Source organism: Molothrus ater, chromosome 2 (genome assembly GCF_012460135.2).
Source record: "Molothrus ater isolate BHLD 08-10-18 breed brown headed cowbird chromosome 2, BPBGC_Mater_1.1, whole genome shotgun sequence".
Taxonomy (NCBI): domain Eukaryota; kingdom Metazoa; phylum Chordata; class Aves; order Passeriformes; family Icteridae; genus Molothrus; species Molothrus ater.
Genome location: NC_050479.2, coordinates 20,464,329 through 20,478,213, shown reverse-complemented (window position 1 = coordinate 20,478,213; position 13,885 = coordinate 20,464,329). Strand labels below are relative to the sequence as shown.

Genomic DNA, 13,885 nt, shown 5'->3' with positions numbered 1-13,885 from the left:
TGATGCACTGGTGGCTCTTGTTATGTTTGCTGGAGCTGGGGAGAACCTTTTGCCTGTGAGTTACCTGGAGCTGTGCTCTGCTCTCTGCAGTGACTTCTTCACTTACGAAAGAGACTTGTGGTTTTGTTTTTGTTTCGTGCTTTTAAGTGGTTTTTTATTTCCTCTTCTGGTGAGATACATGTGGTTTTTTTGGGAGTATTTTGCTTCTAGGAGGAAGTGAGCCAATTTGGAGCATACTTAAACTAACAGCAGAAGAGAGGAGCTTCTCTCACCTCTTTGTGTAGTCAGTAGACAAATTAGCCTGAAAGCCTAACTGTGCTCTAGCCTGTCCCTGTGCAATCTCTCCCTTACCTCCTGTATTTGTTGGGAGAGAAGGGTCACTCAAGTCAAGTACCAAAGCTGAAGTAGTTTAGTTTTTCCATATCCTCAAAGTAAGTATATTGTCTGAAAAGAATTTCATTGCTCCTTCTTTAAAACAAAAATGCTGAGTTTTTTTTACTGTGTTTCCCCCCTACTCCGCTTCCCTTTCCCCTTTAGAGTTTATTCATTTCAGACATTTCCCACTTCTGTTACATTTTCTGAAGTTTTGGTCTGCGTCATTCTTCTTCCTTCTTGTGCTAAGTCAAATCTTCAAGTAACTGCTAGACTGCAAATGGCATGCATCCTGTTCGGGTTTTTTAAAGGCATGTACATCACTTTTTTTCAAGTGTAAGCCAAGAACAACATTAGGAGCCATCAAACTTGGGGCTTTACATCTGGCTGAATGTTTGCTTTGAAACTGTTACCAAAATGGCATCATGTGCAGATATTGGAACTTGCTGCCAGGTGACTCTCTGTGCAGCCTTGCTTGGTATAGCTCTCAGAGAAGAGACAGCTTTTATGGAAAGGGTAGTTGGGTTGCTCAGTATTTCCATAATTTTATGTTGCTGTGTGATTCAAATGCCTTTGTTAAATGCAAATCTCTTACATTGACATTTTCCATGTACAGTGTCTGCCTTGGACTGTGTTTTGTTTTCTGTTCTTTTTAATTTTAGTAAAATGGCTTAACCATCTTTGAGGAGAATGAAAAGAAAACAAAATCACAAAATGACTACAGAAGTGGGGTTTTATGAGTGGAGACATGATTGAGGGGGATTTTGATACCTCTACAAGTTCAATACTGTCAGAATTCCAATATTCATAGAGCTGCAGCTTAATATCAGGACTGTACTTTCTACAGTTTCATCTAAATTTGGTAATGTTGTGTGTGATAAACCTTTGGACATGGGTTTGTGTTTGCCCAGTGGAGACTTTGTAGAGCTTATTGTTCAAAGCCTGCAAAGATCCCCACCCTGCAGGATGGTGCACCTTGGCCTCCAGCACCTTTGCCCCAAGGTACGTCTGATCCTGTCACAGTCCAAACTTACAGGGTTAAATATGAGCCTTTTCTGGAGCAAATTCCTTCCTCTGGCCTGGCAGCAGGGACTGAGAAGGAGGAGCAGTTCCTTCTCCCCTGTGTTTTCAGTGACCCTACTGCTCCCTGGCAGGAATTTTGGAGGAAGAAGGCGTTTAGCAACAAAGGAAATGAAAACTTGGCCAGTTGGCCAGGAGAGCAGAGTGAATGCTGTGAGAAGTCGGGAGTGACAAGCAGTTAGGACTGGCTAAACAATTTGTAGCTACAGACTAATTTAGAGGTTAGGAGATCTGACAAAAACTTTAAAATTAGATTTTCACTGGAGTACAGGCCTGTGCTTTGGTGGAGGAAAATGGAGGAATATGGAATCTGCCCCATAGGACTGAAACAATGACCAAACATTAATAGTCTGCGTATCCTAGAAACATCTTCATATCTTTACAGTCTTGCATATTAGTTGAATATTCTTGCTATGCATACAAAGGTCTGATCTATATTTTTAGCATGCTATTTTCCATTAATAAAATGGAAGACTCCTGTTAACTCTAGGCTTTCAGAAATAGATCTTTATGAAAAAAAGGAAAAGAATTATTAGACAATAAATAACAGGTAATTTTGTAAGCTACTTTAGTCAGTTTGGGTTGCCAGCAATACTGATTTAAGCCTAAATATTTTTGGCAGGAGGAACTTCTCCAATTCTTTCCTTAAACAAATACCAATTCATAAGCTAGGCTCCAAAGTGGCGTCCAGGAACATGAATATGTGGATAACTGGACAGAAATCTGGTTGAAATTAAATAATTTCCTTTTCCTGAAATGCCACCTTAGTCCTGGCAAACAGTATAACGAGCAGTTGTGTAGAAGGCATTTTCATGTCTAATATTTGAATATAGTTCTTAACATTACAGTTACCTTCATATAAAAATGTGTTATCTTTTTAACGTGACTTTTAGTGAATTGGATTAGTTGTTTTATCTACTCAGGATTTCAACTAAAACTTAGTGAAGACTCAACATTTTGAAAACAAAAACAAACAAACCCCCAGCTTTAATACACATGACATTTAAGTCCTTTCTTGTTCTTGAACCACTATTCATAAAAGCTTGTATGTTTTCTTATGTAACTTGGGGAAATTTGTGTTCAAAGAAAAATCTTGAGATGCAGACTTATTTTGTGTTGTCTCCAAAAAGAACAACTGTCAGAAAAAAACATAACAAATTAAAACTGTAGAAATCAACCTGTTTTTTTCCTAAATATTGTGAGCTATGCAATAAAACCACAGGATTTTCATTTACTCCTTTTGATTTTTCATTTTAAAGTTTTAATTTTAAAACAAGTAATCAGGTGTAAGGGGAATTGCACTGCTTGTGTTTTAACTGGCAGAACATGCTGAGAGACTCTTGTTGACACTCTTAGTTTAATGTAATAGCTATCTTGAAACTTGTTAGTTAGTCTCAATATTTTAAATAGAGTTTGGATATTCTTCTGTGTGTATAGCATACCTTCTCCTACTGCATCTTTTTGTAGATTGATGGCCTTTGTCATGAACAATGTGTGTTTTTATCTTTAATTCTGTTAACATGGCATACCTTTTCCTGAAGCTATTTGTTCTTAGCATTGGCCTAAAGACCTATACACTTTACCACATTTTCTCTATATACATTCTTTTCATGATAGATTACAGGAAAATTTAGTTTTCCATATTTTAACAGGAACTTCACGTGATTTTCAATAGTTGGTGTAAATAACCTGTTAAAACTCCATAGCCATTTGTTGTAAATCCAAGACCAAATAGTTCTTCTCATAAGTTCACTATAGTCTCTTGTCTTATTCTTTATCTGTAAATCAAAGCAAATTATCAAGATTATACACTGGACTAGTCTTCTGCATCCTGAGATGTTGTCCATTACTATTGTGAAATGTTGGAAAATAGGTTGAAAACTCAGCCAGTGGATGTTCCACTTGAGTGATTTTAATATGTCAAGATGGAAACATTAGTATTACTTCAATCTTATGTCATAGCTTGTGCTCTTGCTTCTTGCTTAAAGGTGTAAAATCTTCTGGGATGTTCCCATATCATGTTTTTCAGTGCAGAATGATAATATCTTATAGATATCTTATGGAAAAGATAGTCAAAGAGGCCTATAATGGCAGGATAGCATTTGCAATAAAATTTTAGGCATTAAAAATTTCTTCCTGAGAAAATTTAAATGCCCTTGTTAGAAACTTGTAAAGCAGGATCAAGTAGAAGTCCTGGAAGAGATACTGCAATATGTGATGCTGCATGAAAAACATGACAGCCAGACTGCTCAACCTTTTGAGTTATAACCATCTAGGTTAATTTTAGGTTAATTTTGCTTTTGGTGCATGAAATCACCCACAGACATTACTCATAAGTAAGCTCTGCATTAGGATATTAAACCCAGGAAATTTGTTGCTTCTGCAGAACCTGGGTAGATAATTGCTTTGCTTTGTCTTTAGAGTGGTCTTGGCACTGAGTGCTGTGTTAATTCCAAGTAGAGTATAATTTTATTCCTGGAAATGAAGTGGTACATGAATAAACAAGGTCTTAAAAAGTACATGTGCTTTCTAATTATGTGCAAATTCCTAAATTTTTCTTAATATTTTCAACAGGATTGATCGTAAGATGTCAAATGCTCATACAAATTACAGACTGGACGAAGCACAAGCTATAATGAGTGAACTTCGAACCATAAAGAAAGCTATATGCACAGGTGAAAAAGAAAGGCAGGACCTTATGCAGGTAAAAAATATGCTGCTAAATAGAGATAACCTATCTCTGTTTTCTTGCTTGGGATTGCATTGGGTTTACCAAGTTTAAATAAAAAAGTAGGATGACCTAAACTGATTTTTCTGTTTGATAATTACCAATAGCAAGCAGGTCAAAAATGGTAAGTGGTCATTGTCTGTACTGTGAGCACAGGACTTCATATGCATTTCATATTTTTGTCTTAAGTTTCATTTAGCTCAGTGTTTAATTGAATATAGCTTTTTATTGTTGCTATGTTGATAGTTGCTATGTAGTAATTACATGGTATTAAGAAAAAGCCTTTGTGATTTGTGGTAGTTGTTTTAAATTTTATTTTATGTCTCTCTGTATTACCTATAATGAAGTAGGATTGAGAGTTCATGTGCTAAAATGATTTATCCTTGTGTCAACCATGTGTTTCCCTTTGTATGTATTTCCCCACACTGGACCTCTGTCACTGTCACCCTTTTTGCCCCAAGCTCTCAAGTTTGCGAGTATATCAAGGCTCTTGTTAGTTTCAAAATGGTCTCACAAAACCTTCAAATAGTATGAATAAATACAATGTGTATGCAAGCATGAAATTGATGAATTAGAGCATGAGGATTGAGGGGAGATACAAACCTAAGTAGTGGAACTTCTGAATGGATTCTGTGCTCTGCCTCGAACTCCCAGTTGTGTGTTTGTTATTAATGTGATAAGAGCTTGATCAAAGAACAATGACCCTCTGCCACCAAGGGATTTCACTACAGACCTGCCTAAATATGCTGCACATACAGAGAGGTGATAAGGACAGTTCTCTTCACCCAGTCTTGAAGCATTTGTTTGGAAGAAGGCATCTTTGTTACCTAAGGTTATGGAACCATACAAATTACCATTGCCATGCAAATGTTTTCTTTCAGTTTTCTCTGCAGTAGTGTTTTTCTTTTTTTTTTTCTTTTCAGTTGTTAAATGATATAGGAAATTTATAATCTACATATAATGAATTTCCATAGTTATGTAATTATTAAGTTTCCAGTGCATTACACAAAGATCATCTGATGGACCACAGATCCTTGTTCAAGTAGACAGAACACTGAAGTCACTATGAAAAGTTTCTGCCTTGGCAACTTTTAGCATACTTGTTATTTTGGGCTGGCCAAGTTTTAAAGTGATTCTCAGTGTTCCATGTGCCTAGCTAGCAAGAAGTGATTAGAAAGACAGTTCTTCATGGATGCAATAACACACATTTTAGGAAAATAACTGGTAATATAAGGACTTATGTGTGAGCTCTTGGAGCAGTTTAACTACTCGCCTTGTTTTTACTTCCCCAGTAGATTTTTTTGCCTCTTTTCCTTACGTTTTCAGCCCTCAGTGGCAGTAAATCCAGCTGTAAACATTCAGATGCTTTGAAAATCATATTTGGTAAACCAACTTTAAATGTGCTTGCAGTTTCTTTAAATAGTGTTGTGGGAGTTAGAACTCTAGGATCAAGGATTTGGCAGTGCTGGCAGGACCAGAATGTAGAGGTTGCACAAAACAAAAGCAAAAATGAAAGTGTTTCATTCTTCTTCATGGCTTTGTGTGATGTACAGGAAATATGAGTCTAGGAATTATCTTTTTTAAATTAATTACAATCTTTTCTGATGGAATCCAATATTACAGCATTAAAGTATATGCAGTCCAGGAGAATGTAGAAAACAGTTGTTCCACACAAGTGTAGCATGCAAAACATTTCTTCATGTTTTGTTATAATGGCTATACAGAATTAAATGTCATCATTTACAAGGTCTGTAGTTGTAAAAAAATGGTGTATTTTTGCCAGCTTACTGTGCTCTGCAAAAATACCCACCTCTCTTTTTAAATTTTGACCAAAAAAATTACTTTTAGTGTCACCAAAGTAATCTGTGCTATGCCTTATAATAACTATTGAATATTATTGTCATAGATTTAGTTAGCTATGTCAAATAAGTACAAGTCTGTTTGAAATGTCTTCCTAATAAGTTCAGAATTCAATTTTTATTTTCCTATTAATACTGGAGTTGTACTGTCCTTGAAAACAATACATTTTAAAGCTATTGCTGTTCAGAAAAACTTCCTTAGGAAATCTTTTTTATTTTGAAATTTGTTAATAGATGATTTAGAAGCATAGTGTAAAAAATATGGGGTTTTATTTCAGAGAAGGGAAACAGACCGTTTCTTACTACTTTTTAATTTAATCTGGCCAGTGTAAGCAACAGAACTAAACATAGTAGAAGTGACTCAGTCTTGTGTAGGTGCTTGGAAAATTGTAGCTGTTGTAGAAGTATGATAATTGGTTTAGTTGTGTGGGTGAGGGTGGTCAGATTTAAATTGGATGCTGTGATTACAAATAAAGCAAAATATGCAGTGCTACTGCTCAAAAAAAGTGGGCAGACTTCTTATATAAGGTTGAATAATAAAGGTATATGGTTAGGTTCCTGAAAGCAGCATGTTTACTTCTCCTCCCCCATCTCTTTCTTAATTTTGTTTCTGTTCAGTATGTGTATTGTTTTAAAATGTCGTCCTTGGAGAGCGATAGACTTTGGTTTTTGTGGGGTTTTTATTTCTTCTTTTTTCTTTTCACTTTGTTACCAGATAAATTGGCTAAATAGGTTAGATAGGAAGTGCATTGAAATTGTGCAGAGTGCTCCCAAATCAACAGATAATGGTGAAATGACAGTGCTCATTTCTCTGGTTTTGGGTAAGTCTGGGCTGGTGTGCCTAGAACTTCCCATTAGCAGGAGGCTTATTGGACAGTTTCCGTGGGATTGCCATAAACAATCCTTAAACTCCAGATGAAAGATGGATTCCTCTGTGTAGCTGGGGAGGAAATTACTCCTACTGTTTATAATAACAATTATAAATTGTTTCTATCTGAAAATGTGCTAACTCTGGTTGTAATTTTCCATGGTAGGGTTGCTGGTGCCTGTTTTCACTCATCCAACTAGGACTTAAAGCATTTATGCTTGCCCTAGGGTATTGTCATCTGTGCATGTAGATGTAATTTAAGGTGATGCTGCTTGGTGATTGCCACCTGTCAAATGCTTCCTCATTTTTAAGTAGGGGCCAGGATTCAGCAGCTGTGCCTGGATAGGAAGCCTGGCCAGCAGCCAAGTAAGTGGCCCTTCGTTACCTGGCAGGGAGAATGCTTGAGGGCATCAGGAGCATACCAGGAGTTCATAAAGTAGCTGAAATACAGGGAAAAATTTAGACTTAAGTTCTAGCATCAGGATCTGTGGTATTGCACATACCTGTAAAATAATATGTGTTAGCCAAAGTGGCAGATGGAACATAACTTATTAGGAGAAACTTCAGGCATTCTGAATCCTGAGTTTTTGTTGATGCAACTGGCCATGCTTTACTGGGAAGAGGCCGTGATCTGAATTTATTATTTCCATGTTACAAACCCATTAGAGATCCTTCTTGATCCTCCATACAGCTGGAGTCTTGACAGGATTGGATGATTTCCAGTGAGTTTTGAAGAAGAGAGTTAGACAGGAGTCTACAGTTTTTATAAAGTAAAAGTTGTGGGGTTTTTCCCACATTGTGGAGCAGTTCCTTTCTTAAGGATAAAGGGACACTAGCTAGGGATCTCTTGGCAATGTAACTTGAAAGTGAATTTGCAGTTTCAGGCTGAGAAGAAAATATGTTTTTTATCCTTCATTCTAAAATGGCTTGTTTCAGTTGGGAGGTGGCAGAAGAATTGGCTTTTTTGGTGGACCCAAGACAAGTTAAGCTTCTGGAGGCAAGTGATGGTAGCCTTGTCCTACTGCCAGCATGTCTGGCATTGCTCTGTCCTCTGTCCTTGCCAATGCTGCTTGTGAAATCCCAGCCCCTCTGAGACTTGTAGAGAGCAGGCAGAGACTGAAGAGGGAGCAGCACAAGCTGTCCCATACGTGGCATGAACCACGTGCCATTCCCCAATAGGAGGGAAACAGTGTGCTTTAAAGGGCTGTCAGGGAGGAGCACAGGGCCCCACTCTTGTGGCTGGGGAGCCCACTTGCTCACTCATCCTGTACCAGGCTGGATGTTCTCCCTCTTTTTCATTTCTGGTGGAGGCTGGCCTGAGAGAGGGGCTGGTATATGAGAGCAAAGTGAATGGGCCATGCATGATGGAAATGGAGGCCATCAGCAAAAGCTGCTTTGCTGGCTAGTTTCAGGCCAGCTACAGTTCCATGATCCTGGATGCTTCCTAGGCTCTGAAACCAGATGCCTCCAGCATGGCCTCGCTCTTCTTGTCAGTAGCAAACAGTTGCTATTACACAGGTTCATTTCTAGACTCTACTAATTGAATTTGATGTAAGGAAAAAGCAGCATTGCTGTGTTACTCTTTTTAAACTACACTTTGAAGACTGAGAAATTTTCTGATAATTGGTTATGGACAGTAACCTCGGTTTGTTGCAAATCACTGGTAGTCAGAGCCACTGAAATTCCTGAGGACCAGCCTTTTCCCAATGCAATGCCCCTAACTCTGTAATTCAGACACTAGAGTAAGCAGTTTTAGTAAGTTTTTTATGTGAATTTTTTGAACTAATTTTTTTGATTGTGTTATGATTTATAATTACTACAGATTTTCAAATTTCTGATAGTTTTTTTTACCCCACATTTTTAGATTGTCCTTTTTCCTGTGAAGGATGAGTGAGAGAACAGAATGTTTTTTCATTTTTGTGTGATGTGTAATGCTTAGGATCTCTGTCATAAATGACAGCTGGTGATTTTATTACTAATACTACATTATCTTTAACTTTTGAACAAGAGAGAATGCATAATGAGAAAGTAAAAGTGATACTAATAATTTTGTTCTTTTATTTGTAAGAGCCTGTCAACCAAGCTTATATTGTCAAAAAAGTTTTTTTTTGTTATTTTGTGAGATTCTGTCATATTCCCCTTTCCCCTCAAAGACTGATGTTTCTGCTTTACTCTGACAGTTTGTGTCATTGTCTAGACATTTCAGCGATGTCCCTTGCTTAACCCAAAGCGTAAAATATCTCTTAACTATGTGAACCCTGGCTAAGAGAGCACAGGGATGATACCAGCTGTCATAAAAGTGCAAGCAATACAAGGTATTCATCAAGTTGGATGAGATAACAGTAGTGACTAAGGAATGTAACCTGTGCAGAAGATGGCAAAAGGGCAGGTGAATCACATTTGTCTTCCCTATCAGCTAATGTGAAGTTGACAGCTGCTAGATTTAAAGAGCTGCAAGCCATACAGAAGATAAAACATTCACAGATCTAAAACAAATAATGTTAAGTCTGCTTACTGTTACATTCATCTTTAAAAGGAGAGGTTTATTTCAAAGCAAACCTTTTGCATGCTGGTAACACAACAATGAATTTTACTTTCTGTAAATAGCTCTGTATAGGCAGGCTACTAGTCTTTTTAAGCAATTAAATTTTTTTTTCTGTTATTAAGAAGTATTATAAGAACAAATTTTTCTAATATTTTTAAATATGTCTTTTCCTTTAGAGCCTGGCCAAATTAACAGATGGATTCAGGAATAGCTGTTGTATTACAGATTCCCTGCAGGATCTCCAGCACAATTCTAGTTCACTCAGTGACTCCTGTTTACCTCAACAACACTGTGATGCTTGTTCTCAGACTGACATCACTGGAGAGGTATGTGAGTGTTCCTATGTGAAACATTTGCTGTACAACATTAGCTGCTTTTGAACTACAGTGATACAGTGTTACTTACACTTTTAATTGAAGAGGTGTTGGCTGGAGCAGAAGGAACAATCCAAAGCATTACTGCTGCTGAGGGAGTTGCATTTGCTTGTTGTTTCCACTGTGTGCAAGCTATGGGCTTGGGGGTTCTGCTGCTGGAGCATGGCAGAAGGATGCAGGGGCGTGCTCATGGGCAGTGACAGGTAAAGTCAGCTCCTGGACTCAGCCAGCCCAGCAGAACCCTTACTGCATTACCACTTTGGTGACTGCAGGTTCATCTTGGAGTAACAGCTATTGCTTAGTTGTCCATGGACCTCTTCTCTTCATATTCCCAGCTCTGAATTACTGATACTTGTAATAAGGCAGGAAGGAAGAAAATCCTTTAGCCAGCTTGAAGTTGCAGTAGAGACATGATTTTGCATGAGATGTATACATTGGGGTAGTAGTAATAGCTATGTATTTTTTTAAATTTTATTTTTTATATCTTGTTTTTATCATGCTCATATTCATTGTTCATATGTATTGAAGATGTGTAGTAGATGTCTGCTCCTTTCCTCTGTCTAAGGCAAGGAAAGTATTTTTTATTCTCAAAGTATTTTTCTTAATCAACAAAACTTACGATGTAGTCTATTTATACCTTTGTGCTCAAATGTGCCTTTAAATATGATATTTGAGGAGAACATACTGGCATTCCTTGGAAATCATTCTATCTGAATGAAATTGTGTACTCCAAATAATAGTAAGAAAAAAATCAGCTGGCACTAGTACTATGGCAACCTAGTTGTTAGTGAGTAATAAAACTTATGCCTCTGTGGATGACTGACACCAAAGCAAGAAGGCAACTTGTTTGTAGTTTGTTTGTATGGTAGTTTAGATGGTACTTTACATTTAGTTAGAAATCATCTCATTGTTGGCTTTACCCCATCCCATTTCTCACCTATTATAATTCTCCTTCACTGCTGGCTAGTTGTTAGATTGGATGTCTCCAGAAGGTCCCTACAGAAGAGGAAATCTTGTTTTTGAGAAAACTGAGCTAATGCTAGGCTGTCTTTCAGGGTGTTAGGCAGATGGTGCCTTCAGGGTGTAATTTTTCAGTTGGGCCGTGGATGGGGTTATTGAATTCTGAAACAAATTACCAAAAGGAACACAGGAGTATTTTCTCATTTGCAGTACACAATCCAAGACAAGTACACTGTGGAAATCATGTTTATCAGGTGTAGGCTTTTTGTAAGGGAAACAAAAATACATAATTACCTGAATCTTTTCACAGAACTATTGTTAGCGCCATGTGAGTAGAAAAAGGGTGGAGTTTTTACCCATGGGTTGATGGAGACAGAAAAAGCAGCAGCTAGAGGAGAACTCTGGAGCTGCAGCAATGCACTTGTGTAGGAGCTTAGGTTTTAACTATTAGACCATACACAAACTTCTGAGGAGGGAAGTGCCAAATGCCCTAAAATAGAAATTGCTGTACAAACACTATGCAGTAGGAGTTGCAGCATAAATACACATTCTACAACTGCTTCAAGGATCAGGTGGGGTTTTTTTTGTACTAATGTTTAAAATGCACTAATGTTGTAGGTGCTGGGTAACACATCGCAGTACAGGGAGTGTAATCTGAATTGCTTCTAATAAAAGTATTCATAAAATAGCCTTATTAAATAGCAGAATATTTCAATTAAAACACTCTTTGTCTTGTAGACTTGGATAAAGTTGAAATGCTTTGACCATTTATCAATGATTCAATTTGCTAACCCTTGATTTCCAGGTTAATAATTTATTGAAAGGGCTTATTTTTCTTCTCTGCTTTTAGCAAGAAATTAGTTTTGCATTTCTAAGGCATAAAATTGATTTTTTATTATGTTACTGCTTAAAAGCATAGAGGTTTCTTTAGTGAATCCAGTAAGGAAGACTAATATATCCGTTTCATTATTGTGATGAGAGTGTTTTTAACTTGTTTCTTTCCTTCTTTCTTTTTCCTCCTCTCTGTGCTATTCAACACTGCAAGTTTGGATTTGATGACAAAACAAGACTTGTAGACAAAGTAAGGCTGAACTGGCAATATGAAGAGGCCAAGAAAAGGTAATTAAAGATAAATCTATTGGGTTTTATATTTACTTTTGTGATTAAAGTTTTCAAAGTAGAACTGGACCCAGCCTCCTAGCTGAAATGTCTTTGAGAACACTAATTTGCTCTCTATTGAGTAGTTCACAGATAATGAAAGTTTAGGTAAATATAAGACTTTATCATCAGATTATTATATTTGTTTGCAGAGATAAAGCTAAATGTCAGCCCTGTTCTATACTTGTATAAACACAAAATTGTAGTGGTTTAATTAAACTGTTTTACATTTTTTCACCCTCTTTCTCAAACCTAGATATAAACAGTCTTTAAATTTAGACTTATCAGTCTGGTCTGTCAGGATACCCAAAGCCTTGCATACCTGTGTCTTAAGTTCAGGGTACTGAAGCCATGAAGAAGAAAGAATGTTGAACTTCCTGTGAGATAAATGAAGATGTCCAGAACTGAACAAAAGGGTACATAAAAATAAATGTTGAAATTGGAAAAAAATTCTGATAAAGATGATAAAAAGTATTACTTTAAATAGATTGATTCTTCAATAAGTCCTTCAGTCTAAATGCTTATTGTAAGTATTTCTCTTGTAGAGTCCAGTCTTGCAGTATTTCTTCATTTAGCTTATTGAAATTTTAAAAGTACAATCTGCTTAAATATTTTAGCAGGTCCTCATTGAACCTCATTGTTTTCAGCTATTTGCCACATATTCAGGACAATAGTGTGGGTACAGGTGATTTACTTAAAGTCAGTAAATTAATGCACTTATAATTATTTTTATTTGTGCTGGTAGATATTCTGTTACTTAATTCGACTGACACTTAAAAGATTCAATATAGTTAACGTCAAAAACCATAGTTTTAAAATTTGTATTAATTAGGATTTCTTTTTCTTTTCATTGTGTTCTATTCTACCAGTTTTTTACATCTCTCAGAACAAGAATTAGATAAAGAAGTTAAATTCTTTTGCCTCTTTTTTTCATATCTTGGTGACTTTTTCTTTGGGGACATCTGTAATGCTGTCACATATCTTGGCAAGAATTGGAAGTTTATAGGCAGTACACCATTTTGTTGTTCTTGGAAAATTTACCACATTTGGACACAATACAGGCTTCAAAAAACTAAGTTGGTACAAGCAAGTTAGATAAACATGGCTAAATCTTCAGGATTTATAACTTGAATGGAAGTCTGTGTTGTACATACTGTGTGTAAATACCAGTGACTATTACCTAATAAAGTTAAATAATTGGGGGAAAAAAGAACAAAACAAAAATGTTTCTGTGTCCTGTGTTTGCTCACAGGCTAATTTAGCACTTAATAGTCCAGTGATAATTTAGCAACTTAGAGTTGCTAAAAGAAGAATGATGGAATTTAGTTTTGTACTGTTCAGTTTAACAGAGCCGCTGGATGCTGTGAAGATTGTATTAAAATGTTTTTAGTTCAGCTGTCTGACATAGCTTTTCTGTGTTTTTTTCAAAGCAATTATCTTCTTATTTGTTTATGACAGGGAAAAGATGGTGTTTTTTCAGAGGGGGTAAAGAGGTGTTGGGTTTTTATGGGTTAATTTTTTTTTAGTAGCAAAGCATTTCTCAGCTGGAAATGCCGAACATTTGTTTCTGCATGGAATGCAGTATTTCTGAACATCAGAAGTGAGCTGGTGTTTGATCTTAATTAAGTGTAGAAAATCTGGGTAGCTAACCTTCCAACTAGAGAATGGTGATTGCAGTAAGAGTAGTTTTGCTTTCCCAGGATAGCAGCTCTGACAATGGTCTGTTATTTAGCAAAAGCATGTTAGTTGCTTTAAAAGAGTAGCCTTATTCTGCCCAGTATGTTGTACGGAAGTAATCAGCTTTCAGCTTTTGAGTGGAACTGCACAAAGCTCATTGCCCCTACCAGTTATCTCTGTGGTTGCATTCTTCATTTATCATGCATTCCTTCCCCTTAGCTTGCTGGCATTTCTGTAGGGCTTTTGTCTCTACTAAATATCTTT

General features: G+C 36.7%; 1 protein-coding gene across 3 annotated transcripts in view; it reads left to right on the top strand.

The window, feature by feature from the left end:
- WWC3 (WWC family member 3) overlaps positions 1-13,885 on the top strand; it is a 99,139-nt gene that overhangs the window by 49,661 nt on the left and 35,593 nt on the right. For all 3 annotated transcript variants that reach the window (XM_036382673.2, XM_036382661.2, XM_036382667.2), the window contains exons 6-8: positions 4,027-4,156; positions 9,629-9,778; positions 11,832-11,905. In XM_036382673.2, coding sequence (XP_036238566.2) covers positions 4,027-4,156; positions 9,629-9,778; positions 11,832-11,905 — 354 coding nt within the window. The remainder of the gene's footprint in view (positions 1-4,026; positions 4,157-9,628; positions 9,779-11,831; positions 11,906-13,885) is intronic.